The sequence below is a fragment of the Parus major genome, chromosome 21 (genome assembly GCF_001522545.3).
Source record: "Parus major isolate Abel chromosome 21, Parus_major1.1, whole genome shotgun sequence".
Taxonomy (NCBI): Eukaryota; Metazoa; Chordata; class Aves; order Passeriformes; family Paridae; genus Parus; species Parus major.
The window spans coordinates 7,640,612-7,662,908 of record NC_031789.1 but is presented as its reverse complement, the minus strand read 5'-3'; the positions used below and the strand labels follow the sequence as shown (position 1 = coordinate 7,662,908).

General features: G+C 44.3%; 2 protein-coding genes and 1 long non-coding RNA gene across 8 annotated transcripts; 1 reads left to right on the top strand and 2 right to left on the bottom strand.

The window, feature by feature from the left end:
* Positions 1 to 4,833: 4,833 nt before the first annotated feature.
* MASP2 (mannan binding lectin serine peptidase 2) lies at positions 4,834 to 15,100 on the top strand. Of its 5 annotated transcripts, none has more exons than XR_004500073.1 (6): positions 4,834 to 4,909; positions 5,193 to 5,412; positions 6,739 to 6,916; positions 7,159 to 7,290; positions 11,112 to 11,224; positions 14,881 to 15,100. XR_004500073.1 is itself a non-coding variant. In XM_015648406.3 (5 exons), the coding sequence occupies exons 1-5, from the start codon at positions 4,905 to 4,907 to the stop codon at positions 11,135 to 11,137; spliced, it is 561 nt and encodes a 186-aa protein (XP_015503892.2). In that variant the 5' UTR covers positions 4,834 to 4,904; the 3' UTR covers positions 11,138 to 11,316. The 5 variants fall into 5 exon arrangements, 3 of the variants coding, with proteins under 3 accessions (XP_015503892.2, XP_015503894.2, XP_015503893.2); XR_001524789.3 differs by lacking the exon at positions 14,881 to 15,100 and adding an exon at positions 13,206 to 13,268; XM_015648406.3 differs by lacking the exon at positions 14,881 to 15,100 and having other exon boundaries at positions 11,112 to 11,316.
* Positions 9,452 to 11,153, bottom strand: LOC107213696. The gene is made up of 2 exons (XR_001524790.2): positions 10,727 to 11,153; positions 9,452 to 10,606 (listed from the first exon to the last, which is right to left on the bottom strand). It is a non-coding gene; the product is annotated as an uncharacterized LOC107213696 (long non-coding RNA).
* A 94-nt stretch (positions 15,101 to 15,194) lies between the features above and the next one.
* TARDBP (TAR DNA binding protein) lies at positions 15,195 to 21,824 on the bottom strand. 2 transcript variants are annotated; one of them, XR_004500072.1, is made up of 7 exons: positions 21,710 to 21,824; positions 21,082 to 21,334; positions 20,211 to 20,374; positions 19,763 to 19,903; positions 18,900 to 19,070; positions 16,345 to 18,512; positions 15,195 to 15,521 (listed from the first exon to the last, which is right to left on the bottom strand). XR_004500072.1 is itself a non-coding variant. In XM_015648405.3 (6 exons), exons 2-6 carry the CDS (start codon positions 21,317 to 21,319, stop codon positions 17,982 to 17,984), a joined length of 1,245 nt encoding a protein of 414 aa, XP_015503891.1. In that variant the 5' UTR covers positions 21,320 to 21,334; positions 21,710 to 21,824; the 3' UTR covers positions 15,195 to 17,981. The 2 variants fall into 2 exon arrangements, 1 of the variants encoding a protein (XP_015503891.1); XM_015648405.3 differs by having other exon boundaries at positions 15,195 to 18,512.
* Positions 21,825 to 22,297: the final 473 nt, after the last annotated feature.

Genomic DNA, 22,297 nt, shown 5'->3' with positions numbered 1-22,297 from the left:
CCTAGAAGATACCTAGTCTAGAAGGGATATCTAGAATGCATCTAGAAGGTACTAGGTGCCTAGAAGGTTACCCTAATTTATCCTCAAAAAAGAGAACAGTCAGTGAGCCCAGATTTCTTTGAAAGGGGAGCAAGTAGAAATAGTTGGAAAAAACATTTTATTTCATTGAGGTGGTCAGCAAAACTTAGCACAGCTGATTGATTTGCAGTATTGGTTTTTTTTCAGTTGAGTGCTACCAGCATTTTAGTATACAGGTTCTGATTGATGCAACTGTTGACTCTAACACGCCTTCATTTTATTTTCTCCAAGGCAGGAATGAGGTTGTGTGTATTCAGTGAGGGATACAGCTGGACAGAAGATTTTTCCATTTCAGTGTATCATACTAACTCTTTAATGTCTTAGCAGTAGCACTGTTTTTGGAAATGCTTTGGACTGGCTTTGCTGTTTGTCTATATTAGTGGGGTAATAGCCTTTTTGTTACAACAAATTGAGGTTATGGACAATTTCAGAGGAAGAGAAATGGGGAAAAATATTTTTGGTTTGAACAGGGGACAGTAGAAAATGCATTTGTATGTGTATATGGACAAGGAACCTGTTGGAAGTTGGTTTAATGAGTTTGCTAATCCTGATGCTGTTCAAGCCTATTCTTCATCATGTTTGTCAGCTTCTCCCTATTCCTGAGAAGAGAGAGAGCCTCAGGAACTTACTGCTTCCTCCAGTCTCAGTGAGTTAGACATTTGGGAGGTGAATTCAGTACTTTACAGTGTTAATCAGTGTGTATACATGCACAGGAAGAGCAGTCATGGAAAAAAGGAATGAATGAAAGGGAGATGGAAATAGAGACAGCAGCCAAATTCTGACTTCCAAAGGCAGACCTTGTGCTGTGAGCTGACAGCACCTGGAATTTGTATAATCACATGCATAAATACACAGACAGCCATACGTGCAGTTGGTTGAGATGGGCTGGCACAGGTGAAAATTACATGTTGGATTCTGCAGCTCTGCAGTTGAACAGAACTTATGCATGTAATTACACATTATCATTTTCAGTATGTATATATTCATGGTATAATTCGTGTGTGCTTTGCACTCTGAGCTCTGTGGTGGTCCTGGAGAGTTCACGTTTCCACCTGAGACCAGTCCCACACCGATGATGATCATCTTTGCTTTTGCAAGCTCTGCTAATGCCAGAGGAGTAAAACTGTCAACCGGTATCTTTACCTCAGAATTATTGTAGATCTTCCTAGACAATCTGAGCTCAAATCCAAGTGCTTTCCAATGAGGATGATGCTGTAGAATTGCATTGGCTGTCCTTTGAAAGCCAGCACATGCAGAGTAGAGAGGCCAAGGCCAGTGGTTTTTTTGCTGCTGGATAAATGTCCCCCAGCTCTCTGTAGCAACTGGAGTCTGTCTTTGCAAACGGAATGTGCAGCAATGAGATAGCAGTAGACAGCATGGGAAGGAGGAAGGCGTGTCCTAAGTGAACAAAGTATCTTCCCCCATTGCAGTAGTTTTCTCTGCCTGCTATTTTTCCCCTGGCAAGACTATTTTTTTCCTGTTTCATAGCAACCAGGCTCTTCCCCCTGCCCCACTCTAAGCTCTGCTTGCTCCATCTGTGTGCTTGTCTTTTGATGAGAGTCACACTATTTGATTTGTAATGAGGAAACAGAACATCTTTTCCTCTGCTTTATTTCCTTCCCCTCGTCCTCTGAACACCTCAGTGCAGAAGGATGGGATTTAGCCAGGCAAGAGCAAGCATCCAAGCAATCTCTTAGAGCTCTGCAGAGGCAGCTGGCATTTGAAAAAGAAGGGGCAGTCGGGAGCAATGTCTTCAGGGATCACAGCAAACATCTATTGTGCTCATTTGCTCTCCTGGTTGATGCAGGGACAGCTCTGCTCTGTTAGATGACTTCGCTGTGCATGATTTTCCTTCATTCATTAACCAGCCTCTTGCTTTGGCACTGTACCTGTGTTTCAGAACTGGAGGCGTGTCCAGACGCTCACTCTCCTGTTTATCACGTCTGAAATACCAATCAGTTTTTACAATGCTTTTCGTGGCATTGCTGTCAGAATACAGAAACTGCTTCAAAGGCCGAGAGGTGGTTTTGTACCTTGCATGAGCTGATTTTCAGAAGCACTGTGGCTTTACATGGTCCATTTGAGAATTGAGCTGTCTGGGACTTTTTTGATTAAATCAATAGTAGGGCTATATTGATTTTATTTTTAGAAGGTCTCAGAGTCTAAGCTCTGAGAGTCTAAGTTAAGGTCACAGCTTAAACTCTCAGTAGAAACACATCTTAGGCAGAACCTACCTGAAGTAACATTTCTGCAGCTTGAAAACTTGAGATTAGAGGGAAATCTGAACTGAAGAGCTACCTTGTGACTTAGCCTGAATCTCACAGCACGTTGGGGACAGCCCTGCACAGCTGCTTCCCAGCCTTCTCATTTTTTCAGTTAGTTTCTGCTACTGTCTAGGTTGGCAGGAAAAGTGGAGTTCAGGTCTCTGGATCTTAGTGGTACCAGCCTGAGGCACTGTGCTGGCTGAGCAGCTCTGCTTTTGCTGATTTATTCATGTGTCTGACTTGGCTGTCTGCACTCACTGTTTCCAAAGGAGCAATTTGAAACCTTTCCTTGGCAGTCCCCAATGCAGAGTAGTAAAAGCATATTTTGAAAGACTGTGCAGGGTCTGAAAGTATGGGCTCAGATGAGGTCATCTCAGTGTCACTGTCAGAAGCTGTCAGAACTGTCAGTAGTTGGGTTTTTTTTCCAAGGTAAGTCCTTTCTCTAAACCTTAGCTTGGTGTTTCTGTTGAGAATGAGGCTACCTCAGTCAGCTCTCAGCATGGAAGGAGACAGGAGCACAAGACAACTGGGCAAACTTATCAGGAGATATCCATCATTTCAGGTAACACCCAAACTTCCTGAAGTGGATTGGTAACTCAGCAAGTAACAGGGCACTGGAAGCTGCAGTGATGTGGATGAAGTCCACTCAGCTTTTGTGCTGGCTTAGTGCTGTGCTAAAGAGAAATTGTGGGCAGGAAGAGCATCTAAGGGGCCTGAATAGCTATCAGTGCTCCCAAAATGCTTATGCACCTGGTGAGCTAATCCCCAGCAGCATTTTGGAGGTGAAAGAATTCTGGGCAAAGAAACAGGAACAATATTTTTGGCCTTGTTTACCTCAGGTGCTTCTCCAGAGACCATGCCAGAGGAAGGCCAATGTGTGCACCAAGTGTTCAATTTCTCAGGCTCCAGCATAACAGTTTATTAACTCTGCTGTCCTGTTTCAGTGCTCAGCAGCAACTATCAGCCTCAGGGCACTCAGCAAATTCTGGGCTGTGAGAAAATTTTCAGACCCAAGATCAGAATTGACTTTCCATTCCTCTGCTACTGATCTGAGCAGGAAGCCCGAAGTGGGATGCTTCTGGAAGTGTTTATGCCTATGGAAATCAGGCAGCAGCTCAGTCAGGCATGGACTGATTTTTTTTCAAAATTTTCTGTCTCTTCCCTCATTTCCAGATAGTATCGAGTCCACATCTATCTTTGTTGGTAGGATTGTTTTAGCAGCTATTGGGCCATGGGAAAAGTCAGTGTCCTCTTGGTTCTTGTCCATTAGCTGTGCTCGTAGGTATTGCTGCTACACAATTACTACTGCTAGTACTTTTCCCTTCACTTTTATTAAATGGTGTTTTCTGCTTGCAGTCTTCTGAATGGTTTGTTGTCCTTAGTTTTGTTCATATAATAACTCCTGCTTTCCTGCCAGCACCAGCTTCACTGCCTGGGGTAATGATTTTTGGCTGTTGTGAAGGTGCCCCTTTGATTACAGGATATCTCAGGATAAATTTCCTGCATGTGCAATCCAACAGTGTGCTCCCTGCTGCCGACTGGTTTTCCAATTCTGTCCATTCTATGTCCAGAGATGGACATAGGCTCAGCTTTAATATATCTGGGTTTTCACCCTCTATTTATTAGGCCTATCTCCATGTGTGCTGGAATAGAAGTTTTGTGGGAAACCTAAATGTTGATTTGGAAAGAAGCAGTCTGCATGCAGGGGAATTAATAAAACTTTGTGTCCCATAGTGTTTGCTCTCCCAGCTGAATTCCCTGGGCAGTGTGAAACCCCTGTGTGCATTCACAAATGTTTAAAAGAAAATTTGAGTATTTTTTAAGTGTGACTTTTTACCTTGCGGGTATTCCAGGATGGGCAGGTTAAAAAGCAGTCCATGTGTATGAAGAAGGCATGGAGCAGGCATCCACAAGCATGCACTGGATTAAAATCTGCAGCTGAGAACTGGAAGACTTCGGCATCTCTGAAACTGCTGCTTGTGTGTACTGTAGTGTTATGTCCCCTAAGTATTCCTGTCCCATTGCAAAGAACCATCCAACCAGACTCATCACTATTCTAAAATCCTGTAATGTGCCCCATTATTGTTTCCAACATCTTCATGCTCTGATAATGGAATGAGCTACTTCCTGTAACATGCTATTTGCATTAACATTAAATGTGGATCAGTTGTTTAGAGGGAAAGAGCATTGCCAGCTCCCCTTGCTCACCAGGACAGATACTGTCTGGAGCCACCTCCTCCCACTGCCTGCCTTCCCACAGAGCAGTGATATTATGGCTCCCTCCAAGAGCCTGCAGCATTCCTAACCCATCCTCTCCATCTCTGCCTGCCTCTCCGTGTCACTGACTGAAACCTGAACCAGAGCCTGGTTTTTAGTGATTGCTGTTCCCAGAACTCAGCAGGCTGAAGGGGGTGGAAGGGAGATAAACATAAGGGTTCAACATCCAGACAAACACAGCAGAGCACACACAATAAATACATCCACCCCCAAATGCAAATACACGATAAGGGATTCCTTCTCCAAGGCTCAGAGCAGAACAGGCTCAGACAGGAAGGCATCAGAATGAGGTGAGTGCAGTCACCTCCAGCTCCTTTGTCCACTTGGCTTTGTGCAGGGTCTGGAAGGCATGAGCATGAGGGTCATCATGTTTACTTATTACTACCATGACCCAACTGATAACTCCTGATTGTTTTCATTGTTAAGTGAGGAAGGTGTTGGGCATGCAGGTTGCAGCTAGCGCTGAGTGACCTGATTTGGTATCGAGAGGGGCAACTAGGATATGTGGCTTTTGGGGTATGATCCAAGTTAATGCTCACTCTTTCTCCGATAATCTCTGTCCCTTTGACACAGGCTGTTTATTTTGCTGGCTGTGCTCTATAGTGGAGTAAGGAGCAGCATTGTGCCACAGAAAATGTATGGGAGGATCACATCCCCAAACTTCCCAAAGGTCTACCCAAATCATAAGGAGAAAATATGGAATATTACTGTCCCCAAAGGATATTCTGTCCGCATTTACTTCACCCATTTCAACCTGGAGTTGTCCTACCTGTGTGAATATGATTATGTGAAGGTATGTGTAGGACGGGGTAACATGTAGCAGACGCACCTGTTAAAAGCTCTGTTTATGTGATCCTGGGTACATGCAGAATCAACTCTTTTTCAGCTCTTGATTTCAGTCTGTTTGTAAAATTCAGGCTCAGGTGGTTTCTAAATAATGTGTTTATTGAGGCTTACAGGACCAGGAAGCAGATGTGGTTGCCGCGTTGGAACACCTGAAACATGAAATGTTTTTGCTCAGAAAATTCTGATGCTTTTCTGTTGTGAAGCAAAAAGTTTGAAATTTTGCCCAAAACAATATTTGAGCATTTTGCTAATGTTGCAGTGTTTTAAATTAACAAGTAGTACTTGACACAGGTTATAATGGGAGACCAAAAAATGTAAGTGGTCATCTAAACAAGACACTGTCTGTTCATGTGAGCAAGCACTCACAGCATCAGTTGTTGTGTTGCTGGCTTATGTGAGAAACAGCCTCAGGAAGAGGAACAAAGATACTGTCTTAGGGAAGTGTTTGGGGGAGTAGCAGTGTCCATGAAAGATGTGTGTGCTCTGGTCCACGGGGTCTGTCACTGATTTGAGGCTGTGCTACCTCTGCACTCCTTTTGTTGTTGTTTCGTGGGCCTGATGTACAATAAGGTAGGAGCTGCATACACAGGGAGTACACAAATTCAGTTTGCATCTGATTGAACCGAACCAGGCAGCCTTGTTCCTACTGAGAAAAATCTCATTTCCATGGTTTTATATGGCAAGTTGCTCCCATCCCCCAAATGTCTTCTGTTCTTCATGTGCTTTCCTTTGTGTAGGACAGAATAGCCATTTCTGGTAGGTGTGTAGTATGCAGCTCCCTTTTTACCATGCCCAACATAAAACCCCATGTATCAGAACCATTATGTTAAAGATAAATGAAGAGCTGGAACCCTAATACGTGCATCATAGAGCAAGTGAGACACTTGCTTAAGGACACTTTTTTCTATACATTTGAATTTGTCAGTATATGAAACCTTTTTACACCAGTTGTGTCTGGCTTTACTGAGACCTGATTGTCACCGAGACTGCCAAGTTAACAGGAATATTATAAACAAAGCATGGCTGGCATCAGAGCTTTGTGAGGACCTCTGATGCGAGAAAGGGAGACAAAATTATGGTCTTAAGTCACAGAGAACAGAGGAAATCCACTCTCATCTGGCCTTGGATGTGGACTGACCTCCAGAAGCACCTTTTGAGAGCATCCAAGCTTCCTTCCTCACGTTGTTAAACACATTCATTTCCAGCCATGGCAGCAGGTTGGGAAGATCAATGCTCTGTGCTCACCTGGTGGATTTGTCTGCCTGTTTTGCAGCTGAGCTCTGGTGGGAAAACCTTGGCTGTGCTGTGTGGACAGGACAGTACAGACACTGAGGAGGCTCCGGGTAACAGGACGTACATCTCTGTTGACAACCACCTTGTGGTAGTGTTTCGGTCTGATTACTCCAATGAGAAACCATTCACAGGCTTTGAGGCCTTTTATGCTGCTGAAGGTGAGAGAACAGCCCCTCTTGTAGATGGAAGAGCCACAACTGTGGTGAGGCTGGTGCTTCGCTGTGCTCTCATAGCCTGAGGCTGCTGGTGTGGGGCAGGAGAAGGTGGTCTCATTGTACAGAAGCAGATGCAGAGTGGCACAGCAGCCAAAGACCAACCTCACAAAATACAGAGTGGCTGAGACTGAGAGAACGTTTCATTGAAATGTCTTGTTTTCCTGATTCTGTGCTTTGCCCATTAGATATTGATGAGTGCAAACAGCCATTGGATACTAAGCCCCTCTGTAGTCATCACTGTCACAACTACATGGGAGGCTACTATTGCAGCTGCAGGGTTGGCTACAAACTGCATGAAAACAAGAGGACGTGTACAGGTGAGCTCTTTCTAGATGAGGAGATACTTCCCTATCTACAACATCCACTTAAAACCAGTCCTGACAATAATATCAAAGTCAAAGCTGTGGGGTTTTGTTTTCATTGTCAGTATTCCCTATGTGCCTGGTGCAGCTGGGAGGAGGTTCACAGGCTCTGCAAAGCAGAGGTCCTGCTTTGCAGAGGGGCTGTGAGCTAGTGGTTGCTGTTAGGGACATTTCTGTGTCATAGCAAAATGCTGCACTGCCGCTTGGATTTTGCTACTTCTTTCCACCTCTGTTCAGCTTTAGGTGAGCAGAATGGAAAATCAAGTAATGTCTCACACTTCCCACCACAGACATTTCCACAGACAAGCCTTCATGTATGCCAGTGCAGCCAGTCTTGTAAAACTGAATTTATCTTGCTCCCTGGGTACTGAGATCCCGAGTATTCTGGACCCAAGTTAGTAGATAGGTTGGGAAAACTACCAATTGAGTTGTGAAGTTTAATGAGGAAATAATTAGATTGCTACCCTGTAAGGACACAGGCCAAGAAGGAGCATGGTTGATGTATCACTGACACCGGATACCATAATCCACACGTTAAATGGCCAGGCGTGGATCTCTTGATCAGAAGGGCTGACAGTGTGAGGTTTATCTCACTGGCTGCTCTCTGGCTCTGTTCCACAGTTCATAACTAGGGAAAGCTTCTGTGGTGTCAGGCGGTGAGGTGTCTGGATCAACATGGTAATGAGCATCTCAGGATTCCCTTTGCAGTGAAACATGTGCCTACATGGGGTAAGAGGTTCACCCCTTATGGGTGCAGCTTTGCCAGCTGGAGCTAAATCCTGTCTGGAAAAAAATCAACACAAATACTGCTCATAAATGCTGTCATAGGTGAAAGCCAGTGTTACCGCCGGAGATGAATAGATCACACGGATACAGGTCGAGGTGTGGCGAAAGAAAGAGAAAGTTTATTTTTCCTCCCAGGATTTATAGGCTTTTGGCCACAACCAGGGATTGGATAGTCAGGATAACACTTTCTCACTGCACCGGCCATGAGAGATGCCCATCACAAGACGTGGAACAGAAAGAATGTACACATATCTATGTTTACAGTTACTGTCCTGGGAAAGTCTTTAGAAAACTATGTTAGCAAGCTCAGAAGCTGAGTTTTCAGGGTGACAAGCCAGTTTCTTTGAGCTCCCCCATGCTGAAATGCAAAATTGGATCTAACTTCCAGTGCTTAAGGCTGCCTTGGCATTTGCCTTCCCAAGAACAGACTATTACAAACTCTCTCCATCCATGGCTGCCTGGGTCTGATTCAAGATTCAAATTCCTCATGCCTCCAGAGTATTGGAACAGACATGTTCATTCAACCTGTCGTTCCTAGGGTGATGCCTTTTAGCACAAGTATATGGATTTACTGATGCTGTAAAGTCTTAATGTGAAGGTGCAAAATGGAAAACTGAACTAGCAGACGAGCAGCTCTGCAATGAGCATTCACGTGGGCACGTTTATGCCCCCTCCTTGGAAAGAGCTCCGGCAGAGGGAGCTGCTCAGCAATTGTGAGGGGCTGAGCTACCTTGACGGTGAAGAAGACATTGGGAATTGCTATGATGCAGCTGATGTGCTGGAACGTGTTCCCATTTCAAAGCCCTTAAAACCAGCACTGCAGCTGCTTCAGCCACTGGGCTGCAAGGCAAAGGTCTCTGCAGACCTCCTTCAGGAGTTGAGGGCAAAAGCTTCCCTTGTGTCTTTTGGGCTCCTGTTTGAGCTGGCTGGTATTGACAGGCTCTTTTTCTCCTTTATTTTCCAGCAGGAGATAATTAAGCGTCTCCTCACTTAGGCAGACATGGAGACAGATGTGCTGGGAAGAGCTGGTTTCCTTCCTTCCTGACCTGCCTGTTGCAGTCTGCCCAGGGCCTGCAGGCTTCTCTTGCTCCATGACTTGTCCATGTGGTTCCTTGCCTTTCAGACTTGCCTGCTGCAGATAATAAAGAGGCTGTTGCTGGTTAAAAGCTGAATGCAGCCTCTGGGGCATTCATTTTCTCATGTTCTCATGTGTCACTTGAGAAAAAGAAGGTAGCTCAGGCAGGAACTGGTAAGAGAGAAGCTATTGTGAAAGGCCCCTGAGCATCACAGCTACCTGAAGAGTCTTGAATTTTAAGCTCTTGTTGCTTAACCTTACTTAGTTCCTAAACAGCAAGAAGACCAGAACCACACCATACCTTTGTTCCCTAATGCTCCTTTTAGATATGCTCTAGTCTGCACCCAGATTTCTAGACTGAAACTTTCTGTTCAGAGCCCATTCATTCTTTGGAAAGGTCTAAATTTCTTTTAATCCCAGTTTTGACCATTTCTCCGTTGAGAACCTGGATTCATGGCTGAAGTGTGTTCTGGTGAGCAAAGCCTCAGAGTTCTAGGTGTTTGCTAAAGTAATATGAATGTATGTAAGTTGTGTTTGAAAACCTATGAGAATGAATTCAGGGGGACACACAGAGGTGCAGTCACTGGAGTGATGAATAGGTTCATGTCAAATAAAAGCAGCTGCTCATTACTTTCTGGGAAGATGGTCATAGAGACATTGTTCTGAAATTACAGCTTGTACTTAAAGAAACACTTGGTGCCCCAAAGGCATTATGACTTGTACTGGAATCTTTCAGTTGAGCTGAGTCACACAAACATAGAACAAAATATTATCCTTTTTACCTGTTCCTTCTTTCCTTTCCCAGTAAATGCTTGCAACTCAAATATTTCCTGTAGTAGCAAGTAGGGCTGACATAGACATAGGGCGGAAACAAACTTCTCTCTCTGAAGTAAAAGAAAGCTTAGAATCTTGGCTTACAAAGTCTATGGTTAGTTAAGGGACAGTAACATCCCTTAACTAATTCACAACTTGTTTCCCTTCCATTAAAACGGCAACCTTAAACTGTGTGGTCTGTTTCTAGGTGATAATCTGTAATTAATGCCTGGATAATGGCATTTTTGCTCATGGAGGTTAGCATGGTGTGTTTGATTCAATTTGAAGTCAACCAATTTCCCTCTTGCAATTAATTCAGTGTCAGAATAGTGAAAAAATCTGTGGTGTTATCAGGCAGTCCAGCATGCCTCATCAATTACAGGGTTGCTCATACAGCTTTTGCAGCACATCATAAAGCCTTTGTTCCCAGCTGATCAAAGCACCACTTCACAGTGATCAGATGCTGTCAACAAGCAGAGGTCCTCCGGGCAGTTGTGGCTGATCCTTCTTGCTTCTTTTCAGAGGGGAGCATTTGTGGCTCCAATTTTGTCAGCAAGAGGCACAGCTGGTTTTGCTGGAAAAATACATTCTAAATGTCTGGCAAAACAGGCATTAAAAAGAAAGAGCTGCATTCAGAGGCTTCTGGAATTGAGGAGCTGATATCTATCTTACCATTCCACACACTCTGGGGCAGCAGACAAGATGCAAATCTAATACCTTGGAATGTTTCTGAAGAGCTTCCAGTTTTCACACTTATTTCTGCTGTCCAGCCCTGCAGCTGCATCAGTGGTACTTTCCCAGTGTCCTTCCCTGTCTCTCACCTGAAGCAGGAGTGCTGGGTAGTGCTGGTGCCCTAGGCCCCCTGTGAGAGAGGAAGAGAGACAGGTACATATGTGTCTCCAGAACTTTCATGAAGGCATAGACAAGTGTAGAAAATGATCCACTACCTTTACCCAGTGCATCCAAACTCAGTTAATACACCAATGGTCATAATTTCCTGCTGTTTGGTTGAAGGTTTTTACCCAGGCCACTGTCAGAGTCAGGTTTTTACGGAGAGCATAGGAGAAATCACTGGCTCTGACTATCCTACACCTTATTTCAGCTCCTGCAGCTGCAGTATCCAGGTAGAAGAGCTTCCTGATCATGCTGGAATTCATGGAGACCTTCTATGTGAAAACACACACAGGAGTGTTGTGCCCCTGTGTTGTCCTTAAGGTAAGGTGAGGTTTATTGCAGTTCATCACAGACTTCATGAGACAGGCCCAGCTCTTTTACTGCATTTTCTTCAGCCCATGTTTCACCATGTTAATGTAGAGTTGTGTCACTCTGTATGTTTCCTGGTCCACTTCTCTGTTACATTTTAGGTTTGTTTTGTTTTTTCTCCCAACACCCTCTACTTTAAAAATTGACTGAACCCAATCAGTCATGTGTGATGACTCGACAGATTGCATCACAACCTCTGCCCTATTCCCACAGCTTCATGCTGGAATGGCCTGAATATCAACCAAACAATGATACTGTGAAACAATGGCTTCATGGATATATTTTTGGTAGTGTACCTACGACATGTACTACTCCTAAGTGGCTACTAGGAAATTTACTTCTAAAGTACAACTTTAAGAGAACTCCAGAATTCCTGCTGATCTTACAGTCCAGCTTGGAACCAGGCATACGATTTTATTTTAATAGAACAATTTTCCTAACTTGTCAAGAGTTACAAGTTATGTGTCGAGGCAACAGATGTCTTGGACTGGTCCTGTGAGTGCAGCCAGGCTGTGTGCAGTTCACTGCTCCTCTTTGGTGTGAGAACACTATCAGGCGTCAGTCAGTCACTGTTTTGGTTTTAATTCTCAGCAACTGTAGATTGTGTCCGCGCGAGTGAAATTGTGTAGAGAAAAGGCGTGATTTCCCACAACAGCCTTTAGCAGTAAGTAACAAATCCGCCCTGAAGGACGCTGTGAGCCGTGCAGGTTTGCCTGTTGCGGTGCTGAAGCACCACGCCGTGGTCAGAGCGCACCGGTGCAAGCGCGGCGCGTTAGGGTGGGGCTCCTTCGTGACAGGACAACGCGAGTAGGTGAATCCTGTCAGCCCCGTTCGACTTCATTTCTAGGGCATTAAACACATAGGTGCCCTTTCTCGTTACCAATTTCCGTTGCTCACTTACTGGAATTAGGTGTGTTCGGGGCACTGAATTCGGCAGTAAATGTGCTTTGATTTGCTCCCCGAAAAATTGTTCCTGTCTGTGCATGCCTTTCTGTACGTCTGCTCTTGCTGATGCCCTGGATGCTGCTACTTAGAGATTTGCTTCTACGTATGTTGGAAGAAAAGAATGATTTTACAAAAGATTTCCTACGATCAGTGTAGTGAGAATTTTTAATGTTCTTTCATTACAGATCTCTCCAGGGAAGTTAAAAGAGTAATATATGGACATTCCTGATGAATACTGTGTTTCAGGCTTAGTAACTGAACTGAACTCCTCAGCAGGCAGTTTTGGAAGATACTCCAGTCTGTGTATGCCTATGAAATTTTAAAATCACAGCTAGGCGATTGTGGTTTGGGGAGGCTCAGGCTTACCTCAGGCAGTTACTTTATAGCCTGTTTGAACTGATGCACATATTCACTGTGTATGTAGAAACCCAGAATAACTGAACTGATGTGAGAGTTAACGTATTCCACACAAACACTGGGAGACCTGGGTGTGCATGGAAATGCAATGCTGAAATTCAGTGTCAGTGTGAATGAAGCCCTGTTCTGACCCAGAAAGGCAAATCATAATGGTAAGGTCTGAAGCTGGATTGAAATGTGGTTCTTGGCTCTGGGGCTGTGCAGAGGGAATGCCCCAGCCAACCAGCACATCTGGACACAAATGAATTCTTACTGTACTTAAATATGCAATATTTAAGGCCATGTGAGAATGTGAAAGGTAGCTAAGTAGTCTTAATTCAGTTACAGATGATAGCTTTCTTATAATTCTTTCTTACCATTCCCCCATTAATCAATGGACTTAATAGGTTAGCTCCTGGGAATAGTACAAGGTGGGAAAGTGACACAGTCACCTTCTTACACGCCTGCAGTGACTCAAAGGGCACCGAAAATACGGTCTCGGATGATGCCTGTAGAGTGTCACTACTCTGCTGTATTAAACAATGTCCAGCAGTTCTACTGATGGTTCTCATTCGTGTTCTCTGGGATGCAGGTGAAGACTCATATGTGATGATGGACACTGGAAAAATTCCAGCCTGTGCCTCGTACCAAGCCTACAGTGTAGGCAAGTTACCCAGCTTGGCTACTCCACTGTTTATGTCATGGAGGAGGTACTGCCCTGTGGCTTTCTTAGATTTTCCTGGAGTACCTTTAAACTCGTGAGGCAGAACTGTTTCACAGAATGTGAAATGCAGAATGTTCATTTATTTTAGCACTCAATTTCTACCTTTATATTATGCCGATTTTCAGAATGGCAAGTGCTACAGGTGCTGTTTAACAGGACAGAATGCTAACAAAACTGATAGTTATGATAACACCACAGTGTGACTGTAGTTTCTATTATTGACCTTAGATTTGTTACATCATCTACTATTGAAAATGCCTTGGTCATGCCTGAGGCTCCCTACTGCAGAGTAATGCCAAGAACTCAATTCAGTTCTCAGTGAGGAGAGTAAAAAGACAGTAAATATATTCCTGTATTCCAGCTCTCCCTGGAGAATACAGTTTCATAATTAACTGAATTATTGCATTTAAACCCATTGGCATTGTTTCTGAGAGGAAGATTGAACCATGCTATAGCAGTATTTGTGAGGGGAAAAGAATCCCCCACTGCTGAGGGTTGTGGATTTTATTTGTTTTTTTAATGCCTGAACTGCTAAATTAATTACTCCATAAAATTGGTCAAGATCCACGACTGAGTTTTGGGAGAAACATTGTATAATGTAATAGCATAACTGTCCCTCTTATCTTTTAGATTAGAATATCCATATATTCCAATTACTTTAATTTACATTCAGAACAAATGCACTTCCTCCTCTCTGCCCAAATTCCTCATCAATGCTGTCTCTCTTGATTACAGAACTTTTCCAAGGGATGCAATACTAATGAAAATTGTATTCTAAATCAAATACTCATTTGCAAGCAATTTTACCATTCCAAAAGAATCCAGGAATTACATTTAGAATCATTAACTTAATTTAATCCATAGAAGCACAATAATTCAGTACTTAGATCTCAAATTGTTCAACAGCTTTTGCTGCTGTTGTTTTGCACTTTGTGGAGTGAGCTCGTGCAGGAACATGGCCCTGGAGAGCTTCCCTGGTAAGTGGTGTTAACTACAGGGCAAGGAGAGTTACAAGGTGGCTCAACAGTGCATGACAGTGGGGTTCTAACAGCTGCTTACCATATAGCTGACCAAAAAACACCCACAGCTTTGAAGAGTAAATTGGGAACTTTGAGAAAACACTGTGAAGGTCATAAAAATGATCTTGTCTCCTTTGTTAATGGTATTATATACATGTAAGTGTATATGGTGACACTGAAGCAGGAGAACTCAATAGTATTAATCTTACATGTACCTGCTTACCAGGGAGATTGACTGCAGACGATAGGGTAGGGAAGAAATGTCCCAGCAGCTGTCACAAGTCCTTCAGCAGTACAAAGCTGTCATCTGCCTACAGCATGCTTTACTCATTTCTTGATGAAGTGGATTTTGTTTTCTTATAAACAGTGCTGTGAATTCTTGCTTGACTGCAGCTTCTGACTGAACACAGGTCTGATGCCTGCAGAGCACCGACATCCCTTCACCCACCGCTCAGGCATGTGGTACCAGCTCCTTGGTGTATGTGGGGGCATTTACCAGCCCTGTTGTCCCTGTGCCCCTACAGGTTACTGCTGCACTGCCCATGCCTGAGAGGTTCCTGCTCTCAGCTGAAAAAATTGTATTTTCCTGAGCAGTTTTCTGAAGAACAAGCTTTCACATTCAGAGTTTCAGTCCAAGGACAGTGGACAACAGATACTTGGAACTGATTAGCAGTGTTAAAAAAAACATGTTTTTTCTATTATAGCGACCCCCTTACAGTATACATAAACTTCGTTTTTCCTGGCTCTCAGACTCTTTCATTAGCATTTCACTTTCTAGAGTAATGTAACTGAAAATGAAGTATCTCTTTAAAAAAAATGAAGACTCGAAACACTTCAATGTATTTTCAGTGACAGTTTATTCACTCACTTATAAACATTAAAGTATGCAAAGCAGTTTAAAAATGCTACTGAAACTTGAAATTCTAAAATTTTCAGAAGATTTTGTTTGAAGGTGAAGGAAGGCTAAAATTACTAGCAAAGACTACTCAGTGCTGCCAACCAGCCTCTTAAACCTAAACCTGAACAATTCAGACAGAATTAAAACCATGCTAATTATAAAAACTTACCATGAGGTTCCTTGCGGGGGTCACAGTTAGTCTTTGGAGGTCCAAGAATACCATTTTAAAGTGTTACTCAGCAGAAGTAGCTGGTAATAGTGCAAGTGCTAAAATGCAAAATTCACAGATGGGACAGTTTGGAGATTATTCTGATTAAGGTGCAGAAAAAAGAAATGTAAGCAACTTTTGCAGTGGAATATGAACAAATGTGTGGGATTTCTTTCTCAGCCTGTGTTTAGAAATCCTCTTTAAACCAAACACATTAAGGCACAACTGATTTTTAAATTCTGCAGGTGGAAAGCTCAGTCATGCAGTTGTCTGCTGTTCAGATGCTTTGCTATTCACAAGCCTCAGTGAGATACAGAGTAAGGAAGTTTCACTTGAAAATTACATAGGTTAAAAACTGTGTAAATATCCATATTCAGACTACTCACAGGTACAGCAGTATTATGGTGTATAGAAAACACAGATCGAAGCTTCATTGGGTTGCAACCCCAAGAACACAACACAAATTCCTCAAGCTCGTACCACAAGTGGAAATAACCATCCACTAACTTCTGCTCTAACACCGTGTACTTTGTTAAGAAGCTGCCTCCTACATCTGCAGCTGTCATAACTCAGTTCAAACTTTTATCAGTCTCTGTATATTTAATAATGCTTTATTCATCTGGAAAGTCTTTCCTGTGACTAGTTTTAACAGGAGTTAACAGCATTCTTCTGGGCTGGAAGTGTGGCAGAACCCTGTTTCCCATGAGTGGGCTGATCTAAAAACGAGTTAAAAACATTCATCCCCAAAGGAGATGCTGTGGACAGAAATCCATCACAACAGCAGTTCTGTTTCCCCCAACCCACCTCTGATAAGGAACTTCAACTGCTAAAAGAACAAGTAATGTTCCTTGGCACAGATGAAATCTGGAGGGAACTGCTTACCAGTCTAGGTGCGGGCACCCCAAGATGTGGGACCTGGATTTTAGATCTATGTCACTGCACAGTGCAAGGGTACAGTGGCTTAGAGGTGGGTGTCGGGTATCGATACGTGCTGAGCGGTGGCTCCTTTAGAACCTGCTTATCTGAAACAAACCGAGTGGCTGCAAAAAGCTTTACAGAAGTTCATCGCAAAAGGGTAAAATTAATTAACTGCTATGAATTCTTTGCATTCAGGGCTGCAAAACAAAGACACATATTACTTAAATCAGTTTTATTTAAGAATTTCCTACAGTGACAAATCTTATAAAAAGCATCCAAACACGAAACTGCAGCAAACAGCATTCTTATGGGTATCTTACAGACAGTGGAACTTCCACCCTGGAGAGGCACACTGAGCTCTAGTGATCTCTGCTAAAAGAGCTATTACAAAGCACACCACAAGCTCAATGTTCTCATCACAAACCCCCAGCGTCTTCAAGTCACATTACCACACTTACAGATCATTAACAGAAAAAAAACCACACACCATACAGCATTCACAGCAGTTGACATAAGGGAAAAGAAATACAAATATTCCATTTCACATAACACATTCAACTAATTGATTAACTAAGTAGAGAGCCCACTTAAAGTCTTCCACATGTGGATGTCCTTTGAATGCAATAAACACTCGTACGTTATCTGCTATCATTGCTCTCCGCACACTCTCTCACCAAAGCCACAGGATTGAGAGACATCTCGCCAAGTCAAATAAAATCCCATTAATGCACCACCAGGTCTCTGCATGCGCTCGCTCCTTTATCTCGCACATACCAGCCCTCTCATGCCTCGGCACCACCACCAATCCCACACATGGTTTCAAAAGTTCAAACAGCCTTCTGGTTCCATCTCACAGCCTTGCGTTCACAGCGTTGATACGACTCCATGAAATAAAGAGTAGCGGATAAAAATGGAACACCCACCGTCTAAGACGCAGCATGCGCGGTGTGATGAAGTATTCTTGGATGAGAAAGCATGTAGACAGAAGTATTCCTAAGGCAGAATATTTACAGCACTGCTTTCAATGAAGTGCTTCTTCTATACACATTTGAAATGAGATGAACTGCAGAGATTAAATGAAGCCTTCATATCGTACTTTAGTATGGAGGGGAGACAGTGTTAAGAAAAAAACAAACACAAACAAAAACGACACTGTGTTGTCCAACAGGGCGCTTGGAGAGTCTTATGGTGGGATCAAATTAAAAACAAGAGGGAGAATGCTGTTTCTGACCAATGGTTCCATTTTGAACATGCAAAGAATTCAGGTAGCCAAGAAACAAGGGATAAAGTATTACAGGAGAAGCCTTTCCTATCGACTGTAGTGTTAGTTCACCTATCAGGCAAACAGCAGTCCACTTCCAAGCATTCAGAATTCCAACTAGATATGTAACAAAACTTAGAAAATTCCTTTTACCTTTCTTTTCTTTTTCTTTTTTTTTTTTTTTTTAGAAAAGAAAAATGTCAAAAATACTGCTGAATATACTGCACACTGAACAAATTCATTTGGAAAACTTTAGTATATACGTAATTTACAGTATACTTACCATGAGTTAGAAAAATTTGATTTCCCACCATAAAGTCACTATCAGAGCCCACTGCGTCTACATTCCCCAGCCTGATGACTTAGAATCCATGCTTGAACCAAAGCCTCCATTAAACCCACTGCTGGAGCCTGTGTTTGAGGCCGAGCCCCAGCCTATCGCTGCCCCCGAGTTGGACCCTCCGTACGAGTTGTTGCCTGAACTAAAACCCTGGTTCTGTTCCCGCTGCATGTTGCCTTGAGGCTGGTTGTTTCCCGAGGGCCCAGACTGGTTCTGCTGGCTCGCCAGCATGCCCATCATCCCCCAGCTGCTCTGCAGGGCTGCCTGAGCCGCTGCCATCATGGCAGGGTTGATGCTAAAGGCCCCAAAGTTCATACCCCCGCCCATGTTGCTGCCCTGGTTGTTGCCCAGTCCTCCCCCACCTCCTCTGCTGTTACCAAACCCACCCTGATTCCCAAAGCCTCCCGGGTTACCACCAAATCTTCCACCTCTCTCTAGTTGTCTACTGCTATTGTGCTTAGGTTCAGCATTGGATATATGTACGCTGATTCCTTTAATGATCAAGTCCTCTCCACAAAGAGACTGGGCAACCTATAAGAAATAAGAGATTGATTAAATGTATGTTAGATGCCCTTTTTTTAAAAAAAATGTTATTAGTACAAGGCAAAACACAAAACATCCCCTACGATTCGGGGTAGATATTTATCCTGCAAAGAAAACATATGCATGTACTGAATTCAATTTGAAGTGATTTAGTTTCGCAATCATCACTACACTAACTGCTGGTTACAAACGCCTGTCTGCACAGTTGCATCTAAAAGCATAATCTCAGTCTGTTCAATAAATCAGATCAACCTGACATCACTCTAATTCTCAAGACAGCGGACAAGCATTTCATGTATAGTTCCAGAAATGATGCTACTATTTATCATGCTACTAAAAATGTAGTTTATGAAGTTAAAATATTTTAAGACTTACCTGATCATCTGCAAATGTAACAAAAGCAAAAGCCCGGAAGGGTTTAGGAATGAAGACATCTACCACTTCCCCATACTGGGCAAAGAACTGTCGGAGTTCATCTGCCGTCATGTCCTCAGTGCAGCGTCCAACAAACACCTTCCTGCTGCGCAAAGGTTCATCCGGACTTTGCTGGGGAGAATTGAAAGAAAAACCTATCACAACTATAGTCCTTGAGAACTGAGTTCTCAAGGTAAATGACACTCTTATAATCTAGCCTGTTCTGAAGGGTGCTGATGGAAAAATCTTAGATTGCAAATTTAAGACTTAAAATAAATAAATTTTAAAAAAATCCTATTCCAAGAACATAGCTGCACCTTGGTACAGGTGGGGAAGAAGAGCCACAAGAAAATGAGCACAGGAGCAACACATAGGGATGGCGACAAGGACACTGCAGAAGAACACTTTTTTGTAAAAATTGCATACACAGACAAGTATAGAAGCTACAAGTTCAGTTTGGAACTCAAAGACTTGTTCTGCTCTTCCCCAAATTAGTTATTCCATCTGCTTTATTCCGCATTTATTCATGTAATAGGCAAGTTAGGCAGGTACTGCTGGACATCAAACACAGATTTCTATCTGTATTTCATTCCCTCACATAATGAGCTATTTTCCCAACGTTTCAATTACTTCCAGCTCACCCACCTCCCCCGTTTTACTTCCTTACTCTCACTTGTTCTGCTCATTCCCAGTAAAGCCACATCCCAGAGTGGACAGTTAAATCTGTGCTCTCTAGGGCAGCTGGTCTGCCCTAATACAGCTGACAAAGAGGTGCACTTGGGAGTGTTTATTACAAATAAAACCAGCAGTAAATCCCAAAGTACCTTAGAGTTGGGAAGTTTACAGTCACACCATCTTCCATCGATCATGTGCCGCTGAGACATTACTTTCACCTGGGTTTCGTAATCCGTGAACCGAACAAACCCAAAACCTTTTGAATGGCCCGTTTTAATATCCTTCTTAACCTAGGTGGAAAAAAACCCAAAACCCAGAAGTAACCACTAGTATAAAGAGTGTTGTTACTGAATGAATTTGGTAACAATCTGTTCAAGAGTTCATCAGTCTTATAACCATTCTTATCACAGCAACCTCTAATTCCTTAACATCTTCTCCCAAAATTAACAGGCTCATTGAAAAAAAAGACACCCTTAGGAGGAGACACAGCTTCTGACCTTGTCCAAGTTTATAAAGCTCCTTTGTTTCTATTCGCTTTCTCAGAAGCCTGATATCTACTCAATGTCCCTCCTTACTTGAGCTGCAAATGGATTTTACCTGCACCATCAGAACTTCTCCAAAGGTACTGAAATATTCCTTTAAGTCTTGTTCAGTGGTTTTCCAGGGAAGACCCAGGACTATTAAATCTGAAGTCTTCTGTACTGCTCGCTTCACTTTCACAGCTGATGACGCATCGGTTTCATCCATTTTTCTCTTATTATCTGAATATAAAAAAGCACATTAGACATCCTGAGCTCTGGAAATTGACCCACTGACTATGACCTTCATGGTATTAAATTATAACCCATGATAAAGTACAGATTGCAAGAGACACACACCAGCTGTTGAGAGCTGACTGGAACACATATCTGACTGCCCTGAACCAAAACCAGTCCACAATAGAGTCCTCCTCCAAAATGCAATTTGACCCAGTTAGTTCTACATTAGTTTATTTAAGTATTATCCAGCAACATTCAGAGTCCTATAATGTGGAGAAAAGATGAATTTTTAACAAGATTTCTTCACTAGCAATTCACTTCCTTCCCCTCTCTTTTTTGGAGGTGGAGCAGAGTGGCCAGGTTTCTCCTTCCCTGAGCACATCCAAATGGTACCTCTGACCAACCCATGCCTTGAGAAGTGTCTGTGACTACAGAGAGATTACAGTACACTATAGTCTTTCAAGGCCTATATGAGGCTATCCTTCAAGGATAACACAAGACCTTGTCATTAAAGTAGTCGTTTGGGTAATACTAAAAAAATTATAATCGCAATGGGATCAAACCAACTGGGCAAAACAGACACCTGAATAAACCAGCAATCTCTTGTGAATCCGAGAGTTAGAGTAACAGTGTTGCCATGTTAGGTCAGCAGCGACTAGGACCTTAAAGAAAACAGCCTTGTACAGAGAACCGAAGCCACGAGGACAAACCTTTGGGGTAATTCACGACGTAGACGAGGTTTCCCCAGCCGGCCTCGGGGGCGTGCAGGATGCCCTCGACCAGCCGGACTCCCCGCATGCACTGCGACACCGGGTTCCGGTAACGCAGCCCGCACGCCCCGGGGAACTGCGCCGTCACCGTGGACAACAGAACCGTGCCGTCGTCCTCCGATGGGATTTCGATGGGCTCATCGTTCTCGTCCTCCGTCACCCGGATATACTCCGACATCTTCGCTGGAAGTTACTGAAGTACAAAACGGATAGAGCAGGCGTAAGCGATCACTCTATACCCCCTGACTTAGCTTTCATCTTCTTCGCCCTGAGGCACGGGTATCTCTGTATTTATTACACAAGAGGGGCCATTCATAAACCTTAAAGCCTCCGGCCCTGCCATACACCTCGTTCCGTCCTGGAGCTATGGAGGTACCAACAACGACCGGTTCCCGAGCACGGCGGAAATTCTCAGGAGCGCCACAGGCTCCCCTCGCGGAGCCGGGAGCACAGCCCCCCTCGGCCTCGCCGCCTGCCGGGTCCGCCCGAGACCTCCGAATTCGGCTCCACCCGCCTCAGCACCGCGGGCAGCCGGGCCGGGCCCCACCAGTCCCCGCGCCCCGCTCACCGGCCAGGAAAGGGAGCGACGTCCCAAGAACCCCTCGATAACTCCTCCACCGCGCTCTACCCGCCGCCGCACAAAATGGCGGCCGCGGCCCCTCAGAGGCCGGGCCGGGCCGCGGGCCGAACCATTGCAGGCAACCGAGGGGGGGCGTACTGCGGCGGGGCGCTCGGTAGGCGGGAGAGCGTGGAGCCCCGGCCGTGCCCCAGCGCCGGCCGCCTCCTCGCAGCCGGAGGTCGGGCGGCTTTCTCGGAACCGGCGGCGACGGCGGCGATCCGAGCCGCGCTCCCCCAAGAGCGGGGCCGATGGTGCGGCCCTGTCCGCGCCTGCGCGACCGCGGGAGCTGCCCGGAACCGGCGCCGTCCGGGACCTGTCCGTGAGGGCGGTAACGGAAGAGCTCCGACATCGAAATTTGCCCCGGGGCGCGCCCGGAGTACCTCGCCCGGAGTACCTCGCCCGGAGCACCTCGCCCGGAGCAGCCGTTAAAGACAGCCTTGCCAAAGCTCCGCGATTCCTCTCTCCCGTCTCCGCTACCAGAAAGAACAAGTGCACCTCATTTAAAAAAACAAAAAACGGAAAACCAGAACACCAAAA

What these genes read in the sequence shown, in the direction of transcription:
- MASP2 (XM_015648406.3), top strand. An exon ending in GTGAATATGATTATGTGAAG is followed by an intron (nt 5,413 to 6,738) that starts GTATGTGTAGGA and finishes CCTGTTTTGCAG; the next exon opens with CTGAGCTCTGGTGGGAAAAC. An exon ending in GGCCTTTTATGCTGCTGAAG is followed by an intron (nt 6,917 to 7,158) that starts GTGAGAGAACAG and finishes TTTGCCCATTAG; the next exon opens with ATATTGATGAGTGCAAACAG.
- TARDBP (XM_015648405.3), bottom strand. Translation starts at nt 21,319, where the DNA reads ATGTCGGAGTATATCCGGGTGACGGAGGACGAGAACGATGAGCCCATC. An exon ending in GTAAACTTCCCAACTCTAAG is followed by an intron (nt 19,071 to 19,762) that starts GTACTTTGGGAT and finishes AATTCTCCCCAG; the next exon opens with CAAAGTCCGGATGAACCTTT. An exon ending in TTACATTTGCAGATGATCAG is followed by an intron (nt 18,513 to 18,899) that starts GTAAGTCTTAAA and finishes TATTTCTTATAG; the next exon opens with GTTGCCCAGTCTCTTTGTGG.